The sequence below is a fragment of the Equus asinus genome, chromosome 20 (assembly GCF_041296235.1).
Source record: "Equus asinus isolate D_3611 breed Donkey chromosome 20, EquAss-T2T_v2, whole genome shotgun sequence".
In the NCBI taxonomy this organism is placed as follows: domain Eukaryota; kingdom Metazoa; phylum Chordata; class Mammalia; order Perissodactyla; family Equidae; genus Equus; species Equus asinus.
The window spans coordinates 85,361,434-85,387,253 of record NC_091809.1 but is presented as its reverse complement, the minus strand read 5'-3'; the positions used below and the strand labels follow the sequence as shown (position 1 = coordinate 85,387,253).

At 46.8% G+C, this 25,820-nt stretch overlaps 1 protein-coding gene across 1 annotated transcript in view; it reads right to left on the bottom strand.

Annotated features, from left to right (window-relative positions):
• CLPB (ClpB family mitochondrial disaggregase) overlaps positions 1-22,332 on the bottom strand; it is a 140,836-nt gene extending 118,504 nt beyond the window's left edge. The window contains exons 1-2 of the mRNA XM_014842026.3: positions 21,843-22,332; positions 18,308-18,359 (exon numbers count right to left, since the gene is read on the bottom strand). Of these exons, the coding sequence (XP_014697512.3) occupies positions 18,308-18,359; positions 21,843-22,242 (452 nt within the window). The 5' untranslated portion in view covers positions 22,243-22,332. The remainder of the gene's footprint in view (positions 1-18,307; positions 18,360-21,842) is intronic.
• Positions 22,333-25,820: the final 3,488 nt, after the last annotated feature.

The following is a 25,820-nucleotide window of genomic DNA, read 5'->3' as shown; positions in this document are numbered from 1 at the left end:
GCAGACTCAATCATGATTGCTATCTGGGCAACAGGGCCCTGGCTGGAGCCTCACAGAAGGACCTGTTTACAGTAATAACAACACCAGGCCCGGCTGTCTGAGCAGCGGCAAGGCGCCTGGGGCTAGAATGCACACACAGCCTCCATCTGCGCCTTATCTACCCAGTCAGCCTGGGCTGGGAGGGGCAGAACAAGGGAGGAAAGGCTGCTCTCAGACCCCAGCCTGGGCCAGCCGACTTTAGGCAGGGTCCTGGTACTCTAACTGCCAAGGCACAAGGCCTTGCTGGCACATTTTGCATTTGCTACTTGAACTGCGCACTCTCCTTCAAGGCCCAGCTCGGGACCCTTCCTCTAGGAAGCTCTCCAGATGCTCTCACTCCCAGTGAGACGGCATCCCAGCGCTGTCCGACTTGGACGACTCTAAGGGAAGCGCTGGGCAGTGAGAGAGGAAAAGGACGGGCACTTATGCAGCACCTACAACACGTGCAGGCATGCTGTATAACGTGCCTGCACGCCTCATAACTGGTTATTTCCTACCATAGAAAGTTTAAAAATTTCCAGACATGAAGAATGATCTGCAGGGATCAATCAGTCCAATCCTTCCTTTTATAAATACAGATACAGAGGTTCAGAAAGCATCGGCCTTGAAACAGATGAATGCGGATATGAGCCTGCATGTGTCTCTTCCAGGCTGTGTGACTACGGGCAGGTCATGTTAACCTCTCTGAACCTCAGTCATCTTACCTTATCAACCTGCCAGACCTACCTAACAAGGATGTTGAGATGACCAAGGGAAATAATGTAAGTGAAAGCACTTACATTTTCCAAATGTTAATCATCATTATTACAATTGTTATATTTGTTCAAAGGCACACAGTGGAGGAGCTGTATCAGAACCTCAGTGAATACTGCTGGACTAATTGGAATAAAGTCCAATGCTGGGGTGCCCACTCTTTGTCCTATCTCTTATACAGTTTCTAGCAGGAATTTGGCACACATTAAAGTGCACAGATTATTATTATTTTTAAGATTTTATTTTGAAATGATTTCAAACTTACAGAGCAGTTACAAAAACAGCATCAAAAAAATCAGATATATCCTTCATTCAGATATTGCCTCATTACATTTTGCCTCATGTGCTTTACTACTCCTCTCTCTCCCGGACCACGTCAGAGTTAGTTTCATACACTATGCCCCTTTACTCCCAAACACTTTAGTACATATTTCCTAGTACAAGGACATTTTCTTACATAACTAACCACTAATATTCAAATTCAGAACATTTAACATTGACAAAATATTCTTACCTAACATACAGCTCATATTCCAATTTCTTCAATTATCCCAATAATATCCTTTATAGCAATTCCCCCTTGTGATCTAGGTGTGAGCCAGGATGAGTACTAGAATCAAGCATTGCATATGTCTTCAGGTTCCTTTCATCTAAAATAGTTCCTCAGCCTTTCTTTGACTTTCATGATACTGACATTTTTGCAAAGTAAGGCTGGTTTCTTTGCAGAATGTCCTTCAATTTGGACAACAATTCTTTGAGGAACCACTTCCTATTATTCATCTATTCATTCCACAAACTTTTCATGAAACTGGTTATTATAGGACTCTGAGCAGGATAGTGAGGGCACTTTGATGAATTCTGCAGTGTCCTTGCCTTCAAGGCGTTCACTGTTCACTGGACAAAGAGCTAACATATAAGCAAGGACCCTGGAGGAAGGTGCCATGTGAGGGTAGGTCAGAGCAACAGAACCACAGGGACGACTGCCTGGAGGCAGAGGCGTGAGCTGTGCCAGAAAGGATGTGTAGAAGCACAGATTCCCCTAATGGTCTCCTGGGGTCCTCTATGGGAAACATCTCTGCTTCCCCAAGCAGCGTGTGCCATGGCTGAGACTCAACAAAACACGAAAATCAACAATACAAGGCCAGAAGGAGGAAGGGGTGGCCCAGGGCACCCTCATCTGGGTACCTCGGCCCAGGGCCATATGTCATGTCTGAGTCAGCAGCTACCTTGGTGACTTGGTGACAAGGAGAGGCCTGCCTAGGCAGTTAGAGTGTGGGATAGGGCCATGGGCGCCACCTACTGGCACCACAACAGGACTCTAGGCTGCTGTAGAGGGCAGCTGGGCAGCTGGCTAGTTGCCAGGAAGCTTGTCACACTATGGCAGTGAAACACAGAAGTGCCTCAAACTTCTCAAATACAGTTTGCACTTGAGCCACCAATGCCAAGCTCCAGAACCCCATGAGATTTTCAGTAAAGAATGGACTGTGCAAAGCCAACCACAGTATCTGGCCCCTTAGATGCGAGGGGGCAAAGGTTTGGCCTTCATTAATTCAGGTTCATTCCAGTAAGAAAACTTAAGTAGCCTCTTTTTCAAGCCAAGCTCTGTGCTGGGCACTGAGGGTACAGAGATGAATCAGACATGGACCTCGCCCACAAGAAGCTCCCAGTCTGAACTGGGGGTGGGGAAATGGGACAAGTAAGTACACAAATAAGTCCTGTATCACAGGTACTCTGAAAGCTGTTTAAACAGGGTCCGTGAGCACACAGCATCCTTGGCTCTTCATGTCTTGCAAAGCTCTTGAATGGTGGAGTTCAAAAGAGCTCACATTTCTTGAGCAGCCTACTATGCATCAGGCACTTGACATTTATTAGCTCATCTGATCCTATGATTAGAGAAGGAGCCTGAGTCTTATAGAGGGTAACTGACTTCCTTGGGGATTACACGGCCAGTAAGTGTCAGCTTGGGACTGGAGCCCACGCTCTCTGTTGAACCACACTGCCTTCCAAGGCACATATTCCATCTTCTTCTTCCCTTCTTTCCCTCATTTAGCCTGGGGCCAGCACATGACAGGTATCTGATGGGACTAACTGACTGAAAATGATAAAGAAGGAAAAGCTTTAAGTGGAAAGGAGGTTATCTGAGGGATGGAAATAGATTAGCTCTGCTTTCCAGAACCCTTTTCCTTGGAAGAGATCTTCTTCTCCCAGACTCCAGATGAGAAAGGCCCAATGCATCGCTTCTTCTTCATGGTAGTCTCCATACTACCACCACCACTTTCACAGTCACACAGCAATACCAGGCTTTAAAGCGGTCTTGCCTTTAGGTTAAAACAAGCTTGGCAAACAAATCCAATCAAAAGATTAGAGAAGTAGGAAAGCCTGGTTTTCAGTAGGCTGGGCTGTCTGCAAGCTCAACAGAATCTAGGAGTACAATGCAGCTGCCAAGAAAGCTAACGCAAGCTCGGGCCATATTAATAGAATCATAAAATCTCTAACCAAGGGGATCACTGCCCTGCCCCTCATAATAATGGTCATGCCACGCTGGAATTCAAGAGGGGCACCAAAAACTTTGTGACCATTTCATTAGAAAATAACTAGGATAGGGAGAAGACTTAAAACCACAATTTAGGGAACCAAGGCTTACCTGGCTTGGAGCTCTCTCTCCTAATATTTAAAGGTCTGGAACAGGAAAAGGGAGCTGTGTAGTCCCAGAGGACAGAACGGGGACCAAGGATTGTAGAGGGGAGTGTAGAGGAGAGTGTAGAGGGAGCTAACTACATAAGGCACCCACCACACGTCAAATGCTATGTCAGATGCTTTCACGCATATTACTTCAGAATTCATCACAAGAGAAAATATTTTTCTAACTACAAAGTGCCTTTGCTTACATTACTCCAACTGCTCAGAATGTCTTTCCACTAAGTTCCTTATATCCAAATATGACCTATCTCCAGGCCCAGACTAAATGCCACCTTGTCAATGAAGCCTTAACTTTTCATACATACTAATTACAATTCTCTTACCAGGATGCAAGTTCCTTGAAAGGTAAAGGTCATCATGATACATCTTTACTCCTCCTCAATGCCGAATGGGGCTTATTGCTCACAATGGGTCTTAGAAATGAATAAATGCCAAAGAACATATACAAATGGCCAATAAGCACATGAAAAGATGCTCAACATCGTTAACCATCAGGGAAATGCAAATCAAAACCACAATAAGATACCACTTAGCACATTCTAAGATGGCTATAATAAAAAAGAGAGACAATAACAAATGCTGGCAAAGATGTGGAGAAATAGGAACCCTCACATTCACTGCTGGTGAGAATGTAAAATAGTGTAGTCACTTTGGATAACAGTCTGGCAGTTCCCCAAAACGTTAAACATAGAGTTGCCATATGATACAGCAGTTCCACTTCTAGGCATCTACCCAAGAGATATGAAAACACACATTCACACAAAAACCTGTACACAAATCTTCACAGCAGCATTATTCATAATAGTCAAAAAGTGAAAACACAAATGTCCATCAACTGATAAATGCATAAATAAAATGTAATATATCCATACAATGAAATATTATTCAGCCTCATAAAGGAATGAAGTACTGAGACATGCTACCACATGGATGAATCTTGAAAACATTATGCTAAGTAAAAGAAGCCAGACACAAAAGGCCACATATTGTATGATTCCATTTATATGAAATGTCCAGATAGGAAAATCCAGAGACAGAAAGTCAATTAGAAGTTGCTAGGGTCTGGGGTGGAGGAAGTGAGGAGTGCCTGCTAACAGGCCTGGGTTTTTTTTTGAGGGAGCAATGATGAAAATGTTCTGGAATTAGACAGTGGCGATGGTTGCATAATCTTATAAATATATTAAAAACCACTAAACTGTATACTTTAAAAGGGTAAATTTTATGGTATGTGAATTATATCTCAAAAAAAAAAATGAATGAATGAATGCTTGATCAGAGTCTGCTTAACCTTAGGGAGGCAGGGAGTGCCTCATACCTAGAGGCACCCAACTGAGGGCTGGATGTTACCCATCAGAGAACCTAAAGAGGGAACCTGAACACTAGAGAGAAGGTGAGGCCCCAGATGAAAGTACCTTGGCTCCTCTCTGACCCACGTAGGGGCTGTAACTGAGCCGGATCGGCCCTGGGAAGAATCCTGCCCTGCCTGTCAGACTCTGAACCCCTGGGAATTCCAGGGGCCTCTCCCAATTGTTTGTGCTTTACACCCTGTCCCTGCTCACTGTCCATCTGCAAAGGCTGGTCAAACACACAGACTTCCTGGGAGGCCTGGGTGCTATCCCTGTAAACAAAAGGTCATTGAGATGGAAGCCTCAGCTCAGCCTCAGAGAGGATTCTTATGCAGCCTTCCTGGGCCTCCCATCCCCATGAATGGAGGATCCTGGAGACCAGTCAGCCTGCCCAGCTGCTGCACCCTCCTGCTGGGCAGCCTCAGGAGAATAAACAGGGTTTCATTCGACCAATCAATCAACTGGCCGGAGTCCATCTGTACTGTGTGCCTCTGAGGGCCCAGTCAGCCTTGTGTGACTAGCCACGGTGGAGGTGCCCTCCACCTTGCTGAGACGGCACAGCCTGGATGCAGAGAGACAGGCATGAAGCAACTGAGGAGGAAGGTGAGGAGGTGAAAACTAAACATGATAGTGTACGGCTCAGGCTTCCGGGCTGCGGGAACTTTGACAAGAAAGATCACCATGGGCTGGAAGAAGCAGTGCACTGCAATGAGAAGAGCACACGCTTTGGACTCACGTGGGCCTCGGTTTAAATTACAGCTCTACTACTTACTAGCTGTGAGACAGTGAGCACTAAATCTGTCTGAGCCTCAAGTTTTCTCATCTGGAAAACAGATATAATCTGTTTTGCAATATCAGAGCAACGAACGAAGATAACACCTATACAGTATTTAGTACTCTGCCTCACACAGAGTCAGTACTTAATGAATGACACCTATTATTACTAGTGAGGGTGAGCTTTCTGGAAGAGGAAGGGCCTGAGGTGAGCAATGGACCATGAATAGGATCTAGACAGACAGAAGAACAGGGATGGAGCTGGAAGCACTGCAGAGGCTCACAGGTAGGAGTGAGTGAGCTGCAGGTTTGGGACAGGAAGAGTCCAAGTCTGAGTGGAATGGGGGTTCTTGGGAGGGAAGGCCAGGCTTAGCTGGCAGGAGAGCGGGGGTAAGGACTGTCAGTGAAGAGCAGAGCTGAGGGGACGACAGGTAAGGGGTCTGGATTTGACAGTTTATCTTCAGGAATCTTGTGGACTCCCAGTAAGGAAGACAGAAATGGTTCTCCCTCTAGCTAGACAGCATCTCCCTGAGCCTGGAAGAGCGCTGGAGGAAACTGACCTGGGCAAGCCCCTCTCTGCTTCGGGCCTCACAGCCTCCTCGTCTGTAAAGTGAAGTGGTGGGCCACTTCCAAGTGGGCAACTTTGGGCAAATTACTCAAGAAATCCAAATTTCTGTTTCATCCTCTGTGAAATGGGGCTGTATTACTTGCATCAGCTGTGAAAATATAGTGATTAAAGCCTCATGTAAGCCTACCTCAAAAAAAGGCTTTCAATAAACATCAGCCAATATTAGTGATATTAACAGTGTTATGAAAATATTATTTTATACACATATTTTTTTTGGCAGAGGAAGATTCGCCCTGAAACAACATCTGCTGGCAATCTTCTTCTGTTTGCTGAGGAAGATTAACCAAGCTAATATCTATGCCAGTCTTCCTCTATTTTGTATGTGGGTTGCTGCCACAGCATGGCTGCCAAGGAGTGGTGTAGGTCTGTGCCTGGGATCTGAACCCACAGTCCTGGGCCACTGAAGCAGTGGGTGCCAAACCTAACCACTAGGCCATGGGGCTGGCCCCTTTTATTTTATATATTTTATAAAGTTTTACAAGTAATATCTGTAAGATAATATACACAAAAGGTATATCATTAAAGTAACATGCTACACATGAAACAAAATTCTGAATATATACAGGTCCTGAAAAAAGCAGTGGTAAAACTATGCACGATAGGCTGTGTGTGAGTTTAATATTCATTTACCTTGTTCATTAGTCTAGGGGTTCTCTGAGTACCTACAATAAGAGCTTAAGAAAAATGTACAGGGTAAAAATTGAATATCCAGAAAATTCTATCCATTTCCTTAATTTATTTAGCTAATTAGGGGGCAAAAACCTTGTGTAATTAACAACAGTCAGTGACAGTACCTACTATGTACTAAGCATTTGGTACGTGCAAGGCACAGCACTAAGTGGTTTTTCTCATTTAATAGTTACAGCAATGGTGTGAGTTAGGTCAATCATCATCCGCTTTGCAGATGAAGACTCTAAGGCTAAAGGGGTTAGGCAGCTTTCCCAAGGTCACTGAGCTAACAAATGACACAGCTGGGAGGCAAACCTTGTCTTCTCAGGCTCCAAAGTCCTTACTACCCTGATTCCTGCCAATGACGTGAAAGCCTCTTAGGCAGACCCACTGATAGCATCACAAGGAGAGAACCACTGATTGCCTTAGGATGACTCTGGGCCTGCGACCCTTGCTCAGAAGGCAGGAGAGGGAAGCAAGCAGGACGTAGAAGAGCCTCAAAGTTCAAAAGTGAGATTTCTGAGAAGACATTTTAAACAGGACAGGGACAGAACAAGAACTGTGAGGCAAGCAGCTAAAGTGAGTCTTGTAAACCTGGTAACATACTAGCTTGACTGTTTTCAATATTCTTGGATTTCTCTCTGTTCCTCAGTTTCCAGGAAAACTCCTTGGGAAAAAAATCCAGCTGGTTCCAGCCATGCTGATAGGATTTGCTTTACAGCCATGACTGAGCTGGGATTTTGGAGAAGCAGCACTGGGCCACAGGAATGGTGGCTGGCAGACAGAGCCTGACAGCTGTCCCTGCTGCGGGGCCCTGGGGGACTGCAGCTCCGTGGCCTACACTGCCTCGGTGGCGGTGGCTGGATCAGTGCCCAAGAACATCCTGGCACACACAAGGTAGGCACTCAGATTGGTTCCTAACCTTTCTCAGCAATCAGAATGGTGGCTCATCATATTAATCTCTTCCCACCCCCGCCCCCGACTCCCCCCCCCTAACACAGCTGCCACTGCTATGAGAATAAAGACAAAGCTCCTGACTCCAGCCTCTAGTGCCCTGCAATGTCTGCTGCTTCCCCAGGCTCCTGGCACCCCGCTCTGACTTGCAGTCCCATCGGTCTTTTTCAGTCCTTCACACTTGCTACTGTTGCTCCTTCCACAGGGTCTTTATAAATAAAAGTTCCTTCTGCCAGGAAAGCTCTTCTCATCCTCCTTCACCTGGGTTAACTCCTCCTCTGTTCCTTCAGAGCTCAAGCTTCCTCTGGGAAGCCTTCCCTGACCAGAGGAAATCTATTCGAGGCACTTAGGATTCTCTGTACTGCTCCTTTGCAGCGTTTGTCACAGTTGTAATTTCACATTTGTGTGATTAATGTCTGACTAGGCTTTAAGCTCCACGAGGTGAGGCCTGTACAAATTTTTGGCTTACCAGTGATTCATCAGGGCCTAGCACTGTGCCAGCACATCGTAAGCACTATTTGTTGAATGAGTAAATGATTGAACAATTCCCCATTTAATTTTTTCAAAGGGAAGTCAGTCTTCTTTTTAGAGGTTTAGTATGACTGTAAATAAGTACTAACATTTGCCTAACTCTTTACCATTTACAAAACACTTATACAATATTCAATAAGTATTAGCTAACTATTTATATGAATAGCGATGAACACTAGAATGATGGTCTACCACCTCCAAATCTCACAGTATTGTGAGACAAGGACACAGATAATCCATCCCAATAGAGGGTGTTAAGTGCTATCACAGAGGAAATACAGGGTACTATGGGAATCTACAGGTACTTGGAGGGTTAGGCAAGGCTTCCTGGAAGAGGGGACACTGATGACCCAAAGGAGGAGTAATTTTCCAAATGAGAAGGGTTCACCTGCCTGGAACTCTCACGAGATCCTGGGAGGGTGATCAGACAAGTATCAGCAAAGATATTTTACAGTTGAGGCCACTGAGGAAGCTAAGGGCCACATAGCCAGGAAGCAGCAGAGCCAACTAGAGGCTGGACTCCTTTTCAGGGACATCCCTTCTCCACCTGAGCCACCTCGGTAGGCCCTGGCTATTCTCTGCTCATGGAATTGGCCAAATGCCTGATTCTGCTGGGCTTCTGGGCAGTTGACCGGCTGCTTCCACAACCACCCATGAAGTTCAGAAAAAGCGGCTAATCCAATCTTCCCCAAGTGCCTTCCATCACCAGGGAGCAATCAAGCAGAGATTCAGTAGGTGACACACCTCAGAAAAGATACTAGGTCTTGGGTCACTCTGCAGAACTGCTTGCCTGGTGAAGGGCCACTTGAGCAAGCATTTCAGTGTGTGATCTGGACCCTTCCTAACGGACTCAGTTTTCTCTGCAGAGCTTAACATTGGGAACTGTAATTCAAAGTTCTCAGTGGGAACCCCATAAACAAGACTTGGAAATTCAGACTCAAAAAGGGAGGTTCTATGACTCATTAAGGGTCACAGAGCCAGTTAGTAACTGGGTCAGAAGTGGAACCCAGGACTCTAAAAATCTTGTATTCTTTCTGTAACATTATGCTGCCTTCCAACATCCTTGCATTCAAAAACCTGTGTGGGTTACATCCTAGCATTCAAAAAATGGCGTGATGATCTTAGGGAGCTCTCACTACAAGCATCAAATTACAACAGTGATGCCAGTTAGGCCCTGACCTTTGGTCTAGGAAAAAGCTTTTGCTGCAATCTACTGCAAGCCACAAGGATATTTACATATTTACTGGTTAAGAGAGTTGGATGTTTTGGCTGCTCTGATGCCATCATTAATGTCTTCCCATCCAGCCAAAATGATACAACAATCGATAAACAGACAGCCTCTCTGAGGCCCCGAGACAGCCAAATGTATTTACCAGCCAGAGGTTTTGTTAATTAGATAAAGTCCCTGGATTAATGTGCAGAACATTTACCTATGCTGTAGCTAAGCACATTCTGGACACCTTAATCCTGGCACACGGACAGCAAGTGCCTCAAGCCCCAAGCTGGGGAATCCAGGGACAAGAACCAAAGCAAGTCATCAATGCAAAGCTAGAATAAATGTGTTTAGCCCTCAACAAAACCCAACCCTTTCTTCCTTCCTGAACTACAAACCAAATCAGACTTTTTCCAAAGTCATCTAGTAAACAAGTCTGGGCTAGTATGAAGTCTTTTATTTTCTAAAAGCATCAAAACAACACATCAAAACAATCTTTAAACTAATGATTGAGATTTTGTTTGAGAGGCAGCATGGTAGAGCGGGATGAGTCAGAAAGACCCATACATTCAACTGCCTAGTTGACATTTTCACTTGAATATCTCACTGGCATGTTAAATTCACGATGTTCAAAACTGAACTCATGGGGCTGGCCCGGTCATGCAGGGGTTAAGTTCGCATGTTCTGCTTTGGTGGCCCGGGGTTTGCCAGTTCAGATCCTGGGTGCAGACGTGGCACCGCTTGACAAGCCATGCTGTGGTAGGCGTTCCACATACAAAATGAAGGAAGATGGGCACGGATGTTAGCTCAGGGCCAGTCTTCCTCAGCAAAAAGAGGAGGATTGGCAGCAGATGTTAGCTCAGGGCTAATCTTCCTCAAAAAAAAAAAAAAACAAAAAACCTGAACTCATAATCTTTCCCCCCAAATCCATTCCTCTTCCAGCATCCTCATCTTAGTGAATGGCAATAGCATCTATGCAGTAGATCACACTAGAAAACTGAAATTCATTCTCTTCCCCCTAAACTACCTATCCAATTCTATTCATTCATTCATTTATTGAGTGCATTTATTGAGTGTGTAGTATGTATCGGGCAGACAGATGGTCTGTCTGACCATCACCAAGTCCTGTCTGGCTTACTTCTTCCATCTCTGCTACTGACGTCTTAGTCCAAATCACCAGCTGCCATCCTCCTCTCCCATCTGGACTACTCCAGTTGCTTTCAACCAGTCTTTCCGCATCCACCATGGCTCTCTATCAATCTGTTCTCCACGGAGCAACCAGTGATCTTTTAAAATTACAGATCTAGATCATGCCACCGTGTCTTGTCTCTTCTCCATGGAACAATCAGAGTGATCTTTTAAAATTACAGATCTAGATCATGTCACCGTGTCTTTGTGTGTGTGTGTGTCTCTCTCACACACTCACACCCAGGCTTAAAATTCTTCAATGGTCGCCCACTGCTCTTCGGATAAAAATAAAAATTATTAGCATGGCTGACAGACCCAGTGTGGTATGGCCCTTGCTTAACTCTCCAATTTCATTTCGTGCCACTCTCCCCATTGGTCTTGAGAGTCCAGTCACATTGGCCTTCTCTCAATTCCTCCATTTCTTCACATCTTTTCTTGACTCAGGGCATTCCACCTACTGTTCCTCTAACTGAACGTTCTTCCACCTTTCTCTTCATCCTGCAGAGTTCACTTCAATCTCACATACTCAGAGGATTTCCCTACTGATACATACCACCTCCACCCCTCCCCTACTCCAGGTTAGATTCCCAACTGTCTTGTACTTCACTCTTTAAAAAGTTTTATTGAGATATAATTCACATAGCACAGAGTCCACCCATTAAAAGTACAGCTCGATTGTTTTTAGTATATTCAGAGTTGTACAATCTTCACTACTAACTCCACAACATTTTCATCATCCCCAAAAGAAACTGGACCCATTAGCAGTCACTCCCTATTCCTCCCCACCTCAACCTCTCCAATCCCTGGCAATCACTAACCTACTTTCTGTCTCTACGGATTTGTCTATTCGAGACATTTTACATAAATTGAATCATATAATATGTGGTTTTTTGTGTCTGGCTTCTTTCAGTTAGCATAATGCTTTCAAGATTCATTCATGTTGTAGCAGGTCATCAGTACTTCATTCTTTTGTATTGATGAGTAGTATTCCACTGTATGGCTATATCATATTTTTATTTATCCATTCATCAGTTAATGGACTTTGGGGTTGTTTCCCTCTTTGGGCTATTACGAATAATGCTGCTATCAACACCCACGTACAAGTACATTACTGTACACGTTTTCGTTTCTGTGGGGTATATACCCAGGAGACTTGCTGGGTCATAAGGTAACTCTAGGTTTAACATTTTCAAGAACTGCCGATTGCTTTCCATAGTAGTTACACCATTTCACATCCCCACCAGCACTGTATGAGGGGTCCAGTTTCTCCACATCTTCACCAACACTTGCTTTTATGTCTTTCTGATTCTAGCCATCCTACTGGGTGTGAAGTGGTATCTCATTGTGGTTTTGATTTGCATTTCCCTGAAAATGACTAAGGATGCGAGTGCCTTTTCATGCGCTTATTGGGCATTTGAGTATCTTCTTTGGAGAAATGTCTATTCAGATCCTTTGTCTATTTTTAAATTGGGCTATCTTTTCATTGTTGAGTTTTAAGAGTTCTTCATATATTCTGGATTGAAATCTCTTATCAGATACCTGACTTGAAAATATTTTTTTCCATTCTGTGGGAGGGCCTTTTCACTTTCTGGGTAGTTTCCTTTGAACACAAAAGTATTTAATTTTGATGAAGCCAAATTTAACTTTTTTCTCCTTTGGTTTCTTGTGTTTTGGAGCCATATCTAAGAAGGCTTTACCTAACCTAAGGTCATGATGATTTACTCTTAGATCTTCTTCCAAGAGTTTTATGGTTTTGGCTCTTACATTTAGGTCTATGATCCATTTTGAGTTAATTTTTCTGTATGGTGTGATGTAGGGATCCAACTGCATTTTTTCGCATGTGGATATCCAGTTGTCCCAGCACCGTTTGTTGAAAAGACGAATTGTACTTCATTTTGAAGTACATAATTATAATTGCCTAATTAATCATCTGGCTCCCAGTTAGACTATAAGTACCATAAGGGCTCTGGCATCACTCTTGTAATTGGATGCTTGTAGTAAGAGCTCCCTAAGATCATCACACCATTTTTTGAATGCTAGGGTGTAACCCACACAGGTTTTTGAAAGCAAGGACGCTGGAAGGCAGCAAAAGGTTACAGAAGGAATATACGATTTTTAGAATCCTAGGTTTCACTTCTGACACAGTTACTAATGGCACATAGACAGCAGTGCTTCAAGCCCCAGGCTGGGACATCCAGGGACAAGAACCAATCTTGTTCCTTACTCTATCTCCAGCACTCAGCCCAATGCCTAGTGCCTAATAAGCACTTATAAATATTGGTTGAATGAATGATTTGTTAATTATAAACACTCTACAACTCTATAGTTTATGGATATCATCATCTCCATGTTACTTAGGTTCATAGAAGGTAGGCAACTTGTGCCTTGTTTCGCTGATTCTTAATTTTTTTTTTTTTTCAGGGATACATTCACCCTGAGCTAACATCTGTTGCTAATCTTCCTTTTTTTCCCCTCCCCCAAGTCCCAGTACATAGTTGTGTATTCTAGTTGTAGGTCCTTCTAGTTCTCCTATGTGAGCTGCCACCTCAGCATGGCTACTGACAGGTGGTGTAGTTCCATGACCAGGAAGCAAACCTGGGTCGCTGAAGCAGAGCGCGCCAAACTTTAACTACTAGGCCATGAGGGCTGGCTCGCTGGTTCTTAATTTTTGATTCATGTGCTCTCTCCTCACCTGGGAAGGCGGTTAATGAGTTCCTCCAGGGCACCGACTGCTTCTCCTTCCTCACTGTGTTGCCACCAACACAAATTCAACTCAGAGCAAAGCACAGAGGACAGGCAGGACAGATGGCAGACTGAGGGACAAATGGACAATGCCCTCCATGACCAGGTCGCTACCTATCTCCATCCCTCCAGGACTCAAGACTGTGATCTAGCAACACCAAACAGCATCTCACAGCACTGATCACACTGTGTTGCCACGGTCTTCCTCATACTCCTTCATCGAGGGGAGGAATCATGCCTGGTCCGGTGTCCTCTGTGCCAAGCACAGGACACAGAATATGACAAGTGCTCAGTAACTTTTCATCAAATGAACAAATGAATCCTGGAGAGAAAGGGCAGGCAGTCTGAAGTCCAAGATTTATACCATCAGGCTTTCTTCATTGGAGAATGTTCAGGTTGATGAACAACCCCAAGTTAAGCACTCAGCAGACAGGCTCAGCTCCCTGTTGGGAGAGAGGAAATGGGTGGGGGTATTGTCTTTCACTCAAGTTTGCTCTGAAGGAAATGTGATCTCCACCAGGAGGACAGGAGGCCTTACTTCTCCCAGTCCTCAGAGTTCCTCACAAGGCTCAGCCTGAGCCTGGACAGATGTGCCTTCAGTCTGCCCTGTGCCCTGGTTTCGGGTGAGTGATTCCTGATTCCAGACGCCAGGCTCGGCTTTAGGCTGCAGCCAGGAGTAGGGCCACCTGCTCATGCAACTGACAGGTGGAACAGGGGACCTCCACTCCCGAAGAACCAGAGTTGAATGTCCTAACAAGCTTTAAGTGCCTTGGGGGAGAAGGAAGGGAGTGGGTGCCACACAGGGAGAGAGGAGCAGAGAAGGAAGGAAAGAAGAAGGGACCCAGCCTCCCTCTGATATAGCCAATGGGAGTATGGAAATAGGACTCTGCCTGCTTCAGGTATGCTGAAAAGTCAGTAAAAAGCAACTCTCCTCAAGTTCCACTGTGCTGGAGAACAGGGTAAGATATGTGGGGAATCAGACCTTGCCTGTGCCCTGGGGAAGCACACAATCCAGTGGTTGAAGGTGAAGGCTAGCTCACAACCTTCTTAATATAAAGAACAGAGGCTGGAGAGTGGCAGATCCTGCCCTGCCCCTAGAGCCAGGCAGGCCCACACCACACCTGGGGGGTTAGCTCCACATAAAGCAGGTCAACGATGCCCACACGTCAGGGTGGCTGCCCAGAGCTGCTGGCTTGATCATCTCATACTCTGTGAGGATTCCTGATCTGTCCCTGATTCTGTCAGCATGTGAACCTTGCTGGTCTTCCTGTTCATGGACAGACTGCTTCATTCAGCCCTGCTTCTTTCACCTGACCTTCCACTTCTCTTCTAGAAAAGGATTCCTCTCTTGCCACAGGCAGGCAGGGCCCTTCCTGGATGAACCTCCTACTCTCCCAGACCAGAAGGAAGGTGCGGGACAAAGCAAGGGGAGACCATGCCCAGCTGGGAGGAGTCAAGGAAGGCTTCATAAGGGCCCTAGTGCTTGCGCTGAGCCTGGAAGGCTGGGAGGAATTAAGCAGAGGGTAATGAGCAGAGAGTACAGAGGGCAGTCTGTGTGGAGGGCACGTGCCCAGGACCCAGAAACTGCAGGTTACAGAGTGTCCTTAAAGAGGAGGATGAAGCACCTCCCCTCTGAGCAGAAGAGCCTCAGGCTGCTGCCCTGCACTATCCAGAGCTCTCCCAAGGCTCTGGGACTGCAGAGGGTAGGGGTCATCAAGGCAGACACACACAGCACAGAGCCTCAGAGAGGGGAAGGGGGAAGAAAGGGAGAGGACAATATTATTCACCAGGTCTGAGTTTTATTCCAAATACTGATATCACTGACCACACTGATCACATACATAATGACCCAACCATATATACACTATGTCTTAAGTTTTTTTTAAAAATTGAGAGCGGGGGGGCTGGCCCCGTGGCCGAAGAATATACAACTATGTACCAGGGGGCTTTGGGGAGAAAAAGGAAAAAAAAATAAAATCTTTAAAAAAAAAAAAAAATTGAGAGCGGGACTCTATCCTGCTATAGCCAGGTCTGCTGGGCAGAGCTAACAGCAAGGACACACAGAGAAAGAAATTAAGAGCAGCATGAAGCACTTGTGCAGAGTCTAGGGCACAGAAAGGCTGAATACAGACCTGCTGCAGAAATTCCAAAGTTTCCTTCTAGTGAGGATGGTCAGGCTCACCCCACCCCCACCAACTCTAGGCCTAGTTCTGTTAGCAGGAAGAACTGTAATTGATAGGTTACACATCTGTTTCCTTGAAACCAGAGCCTGGGTCACCCCTGCATGTCCAATGCCCAGCAGAGGCCCACTCATTCATTCATAAGCAGGAACTGTTTGGGGTGAGAAGGAGGGAAGGAAGGAAGGATGTCCTAATTCAGGCCTTCATCGCTTGAATCTTTTTTTTTTTTAAAGATTGGCACCTGAGCTAACAACTGTTGCCAATCTTCCTTCTTTCTTTTTTTTTCTGCTTTATCTTCCCAAACCCCCCGTACATAGTTGTATATCTCAGATGCAGGTCCTTCTAGTTGTGGCATGAGGGACACTGCCTCAACGTGGCCTGACGAGCAGTGCATGTCTGCGCCCAGGATCCGAACCGGCGAAACCCTGGGCCACCACAGCGGAGCGCACGAACTTAACCACTGGCCACAGGGCTGGCCCGCTGAATGTGCCTTATTGAAACAGCCTGTTAACAGATCTGCCTTCAGCCTTTCCCCAGTTCAGTTCATCCTTCAACCTTCTGAATGACCTTAACTGGGTAATTCCCCTGCTCACAAACCTCCCATGTCTCCCCACTGCTTATAGGTTAATTCAAACTCCTTACTACAGACATTCCAGGCCTTGCTCATTCCAGTTTCTCTCAAACCACCTTCCCTCTTTCCCCACACCCTGCAACCCTGCACCAGCCCCACCTCAGCAGCATCTGCATGTTCACTGGGCCCAGCAGCCAGCAGCAGCTCCTGCACCCTGCCTTTGCTCAGCTTGCTCCCTGATCTTTGCTTCTGGGGGAGTGGGGAGGAGCGCAGTGGGGAGATTGCCAAGCTGAAGGGTAAGGTCTATGCCTTGCTCATCTTTGACTCCCTCACAAGGGATAAAGGGAGATTCTGACTGAATCATGACTAAGGGAGTTGGGACAAGAGGAGGCAGGGGAAAAGCAGGTCAGAGACTGGGGACACACAAGAAAGGCCCCTCGAGACTCTATCCTCACAGCCAAGAATAAATGTTCTGAGTCATACACACAACATAAATTCAATGACTTTCTGTATGCCGCACACAGGTGTTTAACTGCTATTAAAAAATGTGAATTTGAAAAAGCTAAAATAATCAACACTTGGTGGCTCAAGAGAACAGGGTAAACTCAGCCTGCCCGGGTGATGGAAAGGTGGACTCACAGCACCGCTGCTCTGCAAATGTGCTGCCCACGCTGGGCTGCAGGAGGAAAGCAGCAGCCCGCAGCCCTTAGCAGTTACCAACCGGTGAATCCAGGGTCAGCAAAGGCCTGCACGGAGGGGGCACAGCCTGTTTCTGCCCCCTCGCTCCCTTGTTCTGCAGCAGAAGGAAGTGAGGCTCATCTCCTTCTGGGGGAATGAAGATGCCATGCACAGCCTGCAGTTATAAATGGCTCTTATAACAACAAGCTGACATCTGTGCTTGGTTTTTAAGATGCATCATCACATGTTTATTAAACTATTGCTCCATCATATTTATTTGGCTAAGAAACAACTCCCAGCCCATACTTCCAAAAGTGGTTTATTAAAAACTAAGCCTTGAACATTAATACTCAAAAGCACCCTTGAGAATCAACAGTAATGCTGCAGATCAAATGAAAGGGAATCAAAGCAGTAAGTCTTGGTGGGGCCGTGGCTGCCTTTCTACACTTGCTTATACGTTCAGGCAGCTGAAGTGGGGAAGAACACCAAGGGTGTGTGGCACTGGGTGCAGGGACAGCCATTCCAAACACCTGACTTCCTGTCTAAAATGTGGACGTGGTGGCAGGGAAGGGAGGGTATCCTATGGCGAAGGGCCAAAAAGGACAAGATTAGGCCCAGGGGGGCCACTAGTTTCACCAATAATAAAATCTCTGCCCCTCACCAACAGCCCATACTGATGTCCTATGCTGGCCCCCATCTGAGCATCCATCCTGGACACAGACTGTCCTGCCCCTGGCACCAGGCTAAGCCCCACACTGAGTCCAACCACCACCCCAGAACAAGCCTCAAATCAGAAGGGGCCCAGCTGAGCCAGGGAGGTTCGAGAAACACCGTCAGCCCCTGGGCAGGGGCCCACAGCCTGTGCACCCCAGCACTGCAGGAAGGTCTTTCTAGCCCCAGAAGACCTGGCAGAAAGGTCTCTTCCAGCTGCCTCCCAAATCCTCAATCCTCTCCATGGGTGCCCACCTGCACCCCATCCAGGCAATAAGCAATAACACGTGACCAGTGCCATAGAGAAACAAGAGCAAATTGAAAGATTGAGTGAAGAACCCACAGAATGTGGAGGGACTCCAAACCACGCCCTGCGAAGAACATGACAGTGGAAAGATCCAGGGATGTTTGGGGTCAGAAAAGATATGGGGGCTGACTCTCTACCTTAAAATATCTAAGAGTTGACCTGAGCCAAGGAGCCCAGGCGACTCAGTGACTACAGGGAAGTCAAGAGTTCAGCTCCCAGCTTAGCATGAGGATTTCCTCCAAGGCAGTCATCACCAGAGAAAGGGGCGCACCCCATGGAGCCCTTCCTGTGCGGGAAGGAAGGGCCTGGGGTTCGACACTCACCTGCGGACTTCTTGGACATTGTTGGCGCGAGCAGCTTCCATCAGGGCTGCATCTGAAGAGAGAGGGGGCACTGGTCAGATCCCTGGCCAGGACCTACCCCTCAGGACTGCTTGGAGGGCCCAATAAGACAGCGGAAATGGAAGCACTTCAGAAACATGGGTTTATGGTGATGCCAAGGTATAAAAAGAGAAAGCTAATCATCCCCTGCCCAAGTGGTATCCACTCTTAACAACCTGTCTTCCACATCTTTCTACAGAGAGCCCAAACTCTTAACTCCTCTCATCATCCCGGGATCCAGAAGTGCTAGCACCATGTGGTACCCAGAGTAAACGCTCAGTGTGTGAATCCCTTCACTCTGCATTAGCTATGCAGCCCTGTATAATATGTTTATGTGACCATCACTGCTGTCACTAATCATTCCCCTACCTTGCTCCACTCTCCCAATTCCAGTATCTCAGCCCAGTTTTGATTCTCGATGTCACAGGTCACAAACTCAGTGGGACAGACACAATGGGGAGGAGCAGGCTGGGGTGTGAGGCCCTGAGAGAGGAGACAGTCTCAACCAGGAGTCAGGAGACATGGCTCCAACACACCTGCCCCCTAATCACCATGTGCTGGGGCAGCGCTTTTCTGTCTCAACCCAGTTCTCTGACTACAAAGCAGGGGCAATAATCCTTGCCCTGCCAGCTTCACAAGGATGCTGAGATGAAATGACGGTTGAAAAAATCTGCAAACTCCCCAGTGTCACGTCCAGCAAAGGCAGACTCAAAACAGAGGGTTCCAATCCCTTAGGAATCACCAGGCCTAGCAGAAAGGCAATGGTAAGTTTGGCCTGGGTAGCCTGCAGGCTGTTGGCACCACCTTGTGGCCACAAAGAAAAACTGCCTGACTTAGAAAAAATCTCACACGTCAACAGCAGAGGCACAATTCTTTCAAATATGCAGTCCAATATGAAGTGCCCAGGGAGCACTCTGCACCCAGCTGGTTCTGAACTCCATTGTTGGGCAGTGGACAGACTCACACCCAACCCTGCCTCAGGGAGCCCTCAGTCCAGCCAAGGGACACCCACTGAAACCTGGAACAGGGTGGAAACAAGAGGATCCAGACGCAGAAAGACCTGAAACATGGTGGAAACAACAGGATCCGGAGGCAGAAAGACCTGGGCTCCAGTCCCAACTCTGCCACTTACTTGCTGTATGACCTGGCCAACTCACCTAACCTCCTGAGCCTCAGTTTCCTTATCTGTACAAGAGGGATAAGATACCCACCTCGTTGTGCATATGCAAACCAGTTCTGTGGTTCAGATATACGCATATGCCTCCTGGCCTAGATTCCAGGGCCAGGTCTTTCTTGGTTATCTTCCTCGACTGTTCTCCAACCACACACCCAGGCAGGCTTGGGCGGCCCCCAGCTGGAAGGGGAAGAAGCCTTACTCAGATATTGCTGTAGCCACTCTCCCCTCGCATTTCAGAAACAAGCGGCTTCTGCAAGGTCACAGACTGAGTGACGAATGAGCTGCAATCAAAACCAGGGCCTCCTGGCTCCTAAATCTACTACATTGTATCTACTACACTGCACGGAGGGCCTCAGGTCACAACTCCAAGTCAGGGGACAGGTAGCCAGCCAGTCAGAAGGGTTGGAACTGGTCATGGTTGGGGTCATTATCTATTTTGGTAAACAGATCCTGGTCTCCTTGCTGGGGTTCACGGGCCACAAAGTCCAGTCCAGAGTCCCCAAGAACCTCAAAGGCAAGACCTTGGATGCCTTCCCCCAGTCCACCTAAACACACTGGCCTCAGGACATTCCTGTTCACCAACTTTCCACGGCTCTCCACTGCCTACAGGAAAAATCCCAAACCCTCCAAACCCCTCTGCCTGACATCCAGATCCCACTCCACCTGCTCTCACCTCATTCCAAAGACGCCCCCTGTCCTCCAACCAGCCTGGCCAGCCTGTTAGCCCCGGAATACACCAATGCTGACCTGCGACTCCCTTATCTTCATTCCCTGAAGCCTTTGCATGGAACACAATCCAACTTGAGACACATTTACTGAGACCTACTAAATTCCAGATACTATGGTGGACAAACAATGCGAAGGCATTAGGGAAAGGAGCTGGTATCAACCTGAAAAAGATAAGATGCATTCCCTGCTTTCATGGAGCTCACAGTGTCACTCTCCCTTTCATCTCTTACCCTATCCTTCAGAAGTCAAGTTCAAATTCCCCATCCTCCAGGGATCTCCAATCTTCTGGGAAGACTTTCCTGACTGTGCTGGGCCTCTAATCCCCCAACAACAATACTCAGATCACTCACTAGACCCACAGGCCTAACTGCCTGCACTGACTCTTTAATTGACTTGTTAATTTAGGAGTTCCACATCTAGCCCAAACCAGGCACTCAGAGTGTATTCAAAAAAATGCTGAAAGTTACAGAACCATAGCTTGCCTAAGCTAGAAGAACCCTTAGTCTCTATTTCAACAGCCTTGTTTTGCAGATAAGGAAACAGAGGGCCCGTGAGGAGGAGTGAGAGTACAAAGTCATAATGGGAATGAGAGGTAACCAAACAAGACCCCAGGTGCCCTCATTGCCAGTCCACGGCCCTTCCTTTACAGCTGGCCACATCCTGCTGAATAAACAAATGAATGTCACGGGAGTACCCCATCTTGTTCCAAAGTCTCAGAGCACGGAATCTATGAACACCGTATCTGAGTCTCCTCCCTTACAGTCGTCCTCCCTGAGAGCCTGAGTGGCTGGACTCAGAGAGGCCAGAAGTCTGGCTCTCTGCCCACTCTCCTAGTCCCTGCTCAGCTCTATGCACCCAGGTGAGATGCCGACCTGCGTCAGCCAGCACCCATGGCTGCTTTGGGTCTCTACTGAGCTAACTTCCTTCTGCCAACTGCCCTACATGGGACAATCATCTCACGTCTGAGACCAGGCACAGCAAATCCCTGGGAGACTGAGAGACAGACCCAAGCTGCTGAACTCCAAGAGAAGTCAGAATAACAGCACTGTAAGAGTACTGAGAAATCACCCTTCACTGAGTACATGGGGAAACTGAAACCAGAGAGGAGCAAGGCATGAGCAGTGGCAAAGACGGCAGTGAAGCCAAGGTTCTTCTTCCTTTCTTAGGCCACCTCAGGGATGCAACTACTGTAAACCATCTGGTTGTTGCCCTTAAAACAGGCGGCAGTTTCCTGGAGACCTCTTAAAAGAGGAATTGGACCAGGCAGAATATTAGAGCATAAAAGAACCATGCCCTAATTTTAGATGTTTAGTCCCATGCTCCCATTGTACAGACAGACAAAGTGATGACCAAAACAGGGAGGCTGTCCTATGATGGGAAACGATACAATTCAGAGAGGCTGAGCACTCCTGTGCAACACCCTGCCCTGGGACCACATGATGTCTGGGGTCCCTCCAGGACTGAGGCTCTGGCAGTCTAAATCTATAAGCAACTCCCACCCTCCAAAGATATGAAGTCAGGATATTCCTCCCGCCTCTCCCTTCCTCGAACCCAGACTGTTCCGATAATCACCCTTGTTGGATGGGCTCTTGCTGTAACAGTGAACCACCAGCGCCGTGGCCAGGGCCCACAAGCCCAGTCCTGCCCTGCTGGGAACACCATTCCAGCTGTCCTGTCCTGGGAGTGTTTCTTCGGGGATAGGAAGACGTCCCCAGGTGGCGGCTGCGAGGCACTGGGTCTCGGTGCGTCCTCCCTGGCGCCCCCCGGTGGCTGCCCCTCCTCTGGTGAGTAAGGCCGGCGATGTTCCAGGGCGCCCCCCGACGGCCGCCCTCAGCCACTGCGGCTCCCCGCGGCCCCCAGTGGTTACACTCAGGCCGGAGGCACCTCCATGGCTCCGGAGCGATGAGGACCTAAGCAGCTGGAGGAGCCGCGGCGCCAGCGCTGTTCTTCGCAACACCGTGGACCCCAGCATCGTGACAGCTGCTTCGATTACCTCCTGATGCCGGCCCCTGTGCTGGCCACGTCCAACATGGCTGCCGCGGCGCGTTCGAAGACGCCGCGAAAGGGGTGGAATTACGCACTACCTCACGGGAGTGGTAGTCCGCAGCCCTAGATCTTCCCGCAGCTAGCGAGCAAATAAACTACACTTCCCAGAAGGGTGTGGAACGCGCGTCACAATGACTGCCGACTTACAGGAGCCCAGGGCATGATGGGAAATGGAGTTCGGGCGGTGGGGGCGTGGTGAAAAGAAAAACCAAGGTGGGGCGTGGCGATTAGAGTTAAAGTTCGAATCCCAGAGCCTCTTTCCAAGTTTAGATAAAATATGCGATGCAATTTCTGACTAGTGTAAGTTAAACAAGGATCTTCAGAAGAGGCTTATTATGAAACTGATACTTATTTCTTTCAGCCTATTTCTCTTTTCAGCCTGGGACAGCTTTTCAAAAAGAAAGATGTCTAGGGTAACCGGTGCACCTGAAATAGGAATTCCTTTTATTTTCTTACACAGACTTCCTTTCTGTGTGACTGAATGTCACACAGCTGACTCCTGGTCTTGCTTTTTCACTTGTGTTATTTTCAAAGTGCTTTCACGTGGGCTGTGTCATCGCATCCTCATGGCAGCTCCGTGCGGGAAGCTGGGCAAGGTCCATTATTCTCGTCTATAGGGAAGGGAATTTCGGCTCACAGGTGAAAAGATTTCCCACTAAATCAATAAATAAAGCTCAGGTCTTCCAACTTCGAGCCCAACACCTGCACCCCCATCTCGCCCCCTCTTTTCCAGACTGAACCCACAGGCAGACAAAGCAGGGAGCTCTTCTTTATGCCAGTCTTGTCTCTTATTCCTGCACTTCCTTTAGATCTCTGCTCCAACTTTACATTGCCAGAGCCTTCCCTGATGAGTTATTTTAAAAAGCAGTTTCCCTTCCCCCATCCCTCTCATCCTGCCTAATTTTTCTTCATAGCACTTACCCCTGACATACTAAATATTTATTTGTTTATTGTCTTTCTCCAGCAGAACGTGAGCCCCATAAGACAGAGACTTTGTTTTTTCACTTTTATATCACTAGCACCCAGAACAATGTCTGGAACAAAAAGCCTTGCTCAATAAATATTTGCTCAGTGAAAGGATTACCCCCACCTTACTAACGTGGGGGAATGAATATAAGCTTCGGAGTGCAGGCAGACCTGGATTTCAATTTTGACTCTTTCATTTACTACATGTGTGACCTTGGACAAACTCCCTTATCTCTCTGATTGTTAATTTCCTCATTATTATAAAAAATAATAATACCTACCATTAAGATGATTGCTTGTGTTAAATGAGATAATATGTGGACCACCACCATCCCTGGCTCACAGTAGGTCTTCAAGAAATGGCAGCTATCATTGTATTCCCTGCTCTAGGGGTGGTTGGATTCTCTGCTCTTTTTTTTTTTTTTTTTTTTTTAAAGATTGGCGCTTGAGCTGATATTTGTCGCCAATCTCTCTTTTTTTTTTTCCTTCTTCTCCCCAAAGCCCCCAAATACATAGTTTTATATTCTGGTTGTGAGTGCCTCTAGTTGTGCTATGTGGAACACCACCTCAGCATGGCCTGATGAATGGTGCCATGTTCGCACCGGGATCCGAACCGGTTAAACCGTGGGCCATGAAAGCAGAGTGCAAGAACTTAACCACTCAGCCACAGGGCTGGCCCCTACTCTTAACTTCTCGAGGGCAGAAGTGGAGTTTCTCATTTCCTCATCCCTTAGTAAGGCACTCAGCAAATAGCTGTTGAATGAAGGAACGAGTATTTTTAAAGTATTCAATAGCCAAAGCATTTTGACCTTCTTATTTTGAGAGATGCCCAGGACACCTTGTGTTGTCAGCCACTCCATTCGCTATAGTAGCTTCACCCTCCCTGTATTCTTAGAATACTTCTGCCTCCCAGCTCAGGGTTGGTCACAGCAGGAGGAGCAGTCCCTGAGCTCCCACGACCAGGCGGGTCACAAGACAGAGGGCATCTGCTCGTGCTGAGCTCCAATGGTATTGCTGCAGACACTTCCCAGGGCCCTTTGGTTTACTTAGCACTACATGATTGCAAAGTACCCACTGATTCTCTCAATAATGTTGAGAGAATAATTGAGGGAACAAATAATATCCAGGAGGGGTGCAAGGCAGAGCTGAATCACCATCAGCATTTGGTAGGGAGTACCCAGAGGTTAAATGATCGATGTCTGGCTGAGTGGGAAGTAGTGGGGGAGCATGAGAACATCCACAAGAATCAGGCAGGACTCAGAGGGAATTCTAGGTTTTCAATAACCAATTCAAAAACCTCTGGGTCACATTGCTGACATTTTAAAAGTTCTTCCACTCAGGATGCCTTCCTTTGGGTCTTCGCAGAAAGTACGGATTTATGTCAGGTTCCAGGTATCCTACCTTGGCCCTGAGCATCTGGCTCTTGGGTTGGGGGACAGAGGACTCCAGCTTCATTTAGTTTGTAATGAGGTGACTGGGGATATTGGAGTGGGGTTTAGGAGGAGACAGAAAGTGAGGGATCAATGCAGTTGCTGTGGTCACCTACCTCTGGAGTAAGGTTGGAGGCCGTTCTACAGGCTTCTGGGGAAAACACTTTTTCTGAAAAACAAAACAAAACAATACAATACCGCACGTTTTTAACAAATAAATAAACAGCAGATAATGAGAGCTGGGATTTTCATTGTTGAAGAGAGGAGTTATAAATAAGGAAAGAGAGAAAGCTAAAATGAACCTTGTGGTATTGGATTGGAATTAGGGGTATCAGTAAAAAGTCATGGTTTTAAAATATATATACAGATAGATAAATGCAGAAATATAGACGTGTAAGTATGTATGGGTTAGGATATTTCATATACTACTGATCGTCATCGCCTGACAGGGTCTAGAAGCAATGACACTCCAAACACTGGATGCACTTAGGGCCCAGATCTAAACACTCTTCTACCATAAACTTAACCAGTTCTCCTGGGAGAAATGGTCGCTTCCAGGACTGGGGCAGGGAAAATACAAGAGGAGCCAGGAATATCCTGTGTGCTGGAAAGTAAGGAAAAGCTCAAAACCAGATTCAGTCTTGTCAAAAGAACACAGGAGCCAGTGGGAAGGAGTTCCTAATGACCAAAGCTGGGACAATTAAGCAAAAAATAATGATAGCTTGGAGTTTTTTTGATCCATTGGGTAAAACAAATATCCATTAGGCCATACCGATATAAATAATCAAATAAATAAATAGCTTAATGGGGGAGAAGTAGGGGAAGAGACAGCTCTTCCTTACAGTAGAAATTGCATTAATAAATGTAGAAGGAAGAGGGAAATAGAGATCGCCATTAGGCAAATACCACAGTAATAAATATTTCAGACGAGATCCACCGGTGATGCTAAAATTAGTGGGTAAAAGTTTGAGGACAAACAGGATTTGTATAGTCCTGAATATCTCCTGCAAGATACTTATCAACTACAAAAACCTGATGGTGGAGAAACCAGGCGGACACCAACTTAACCAAGTGACCAAGGTAAACATCACCAGGAACAAGACATGTA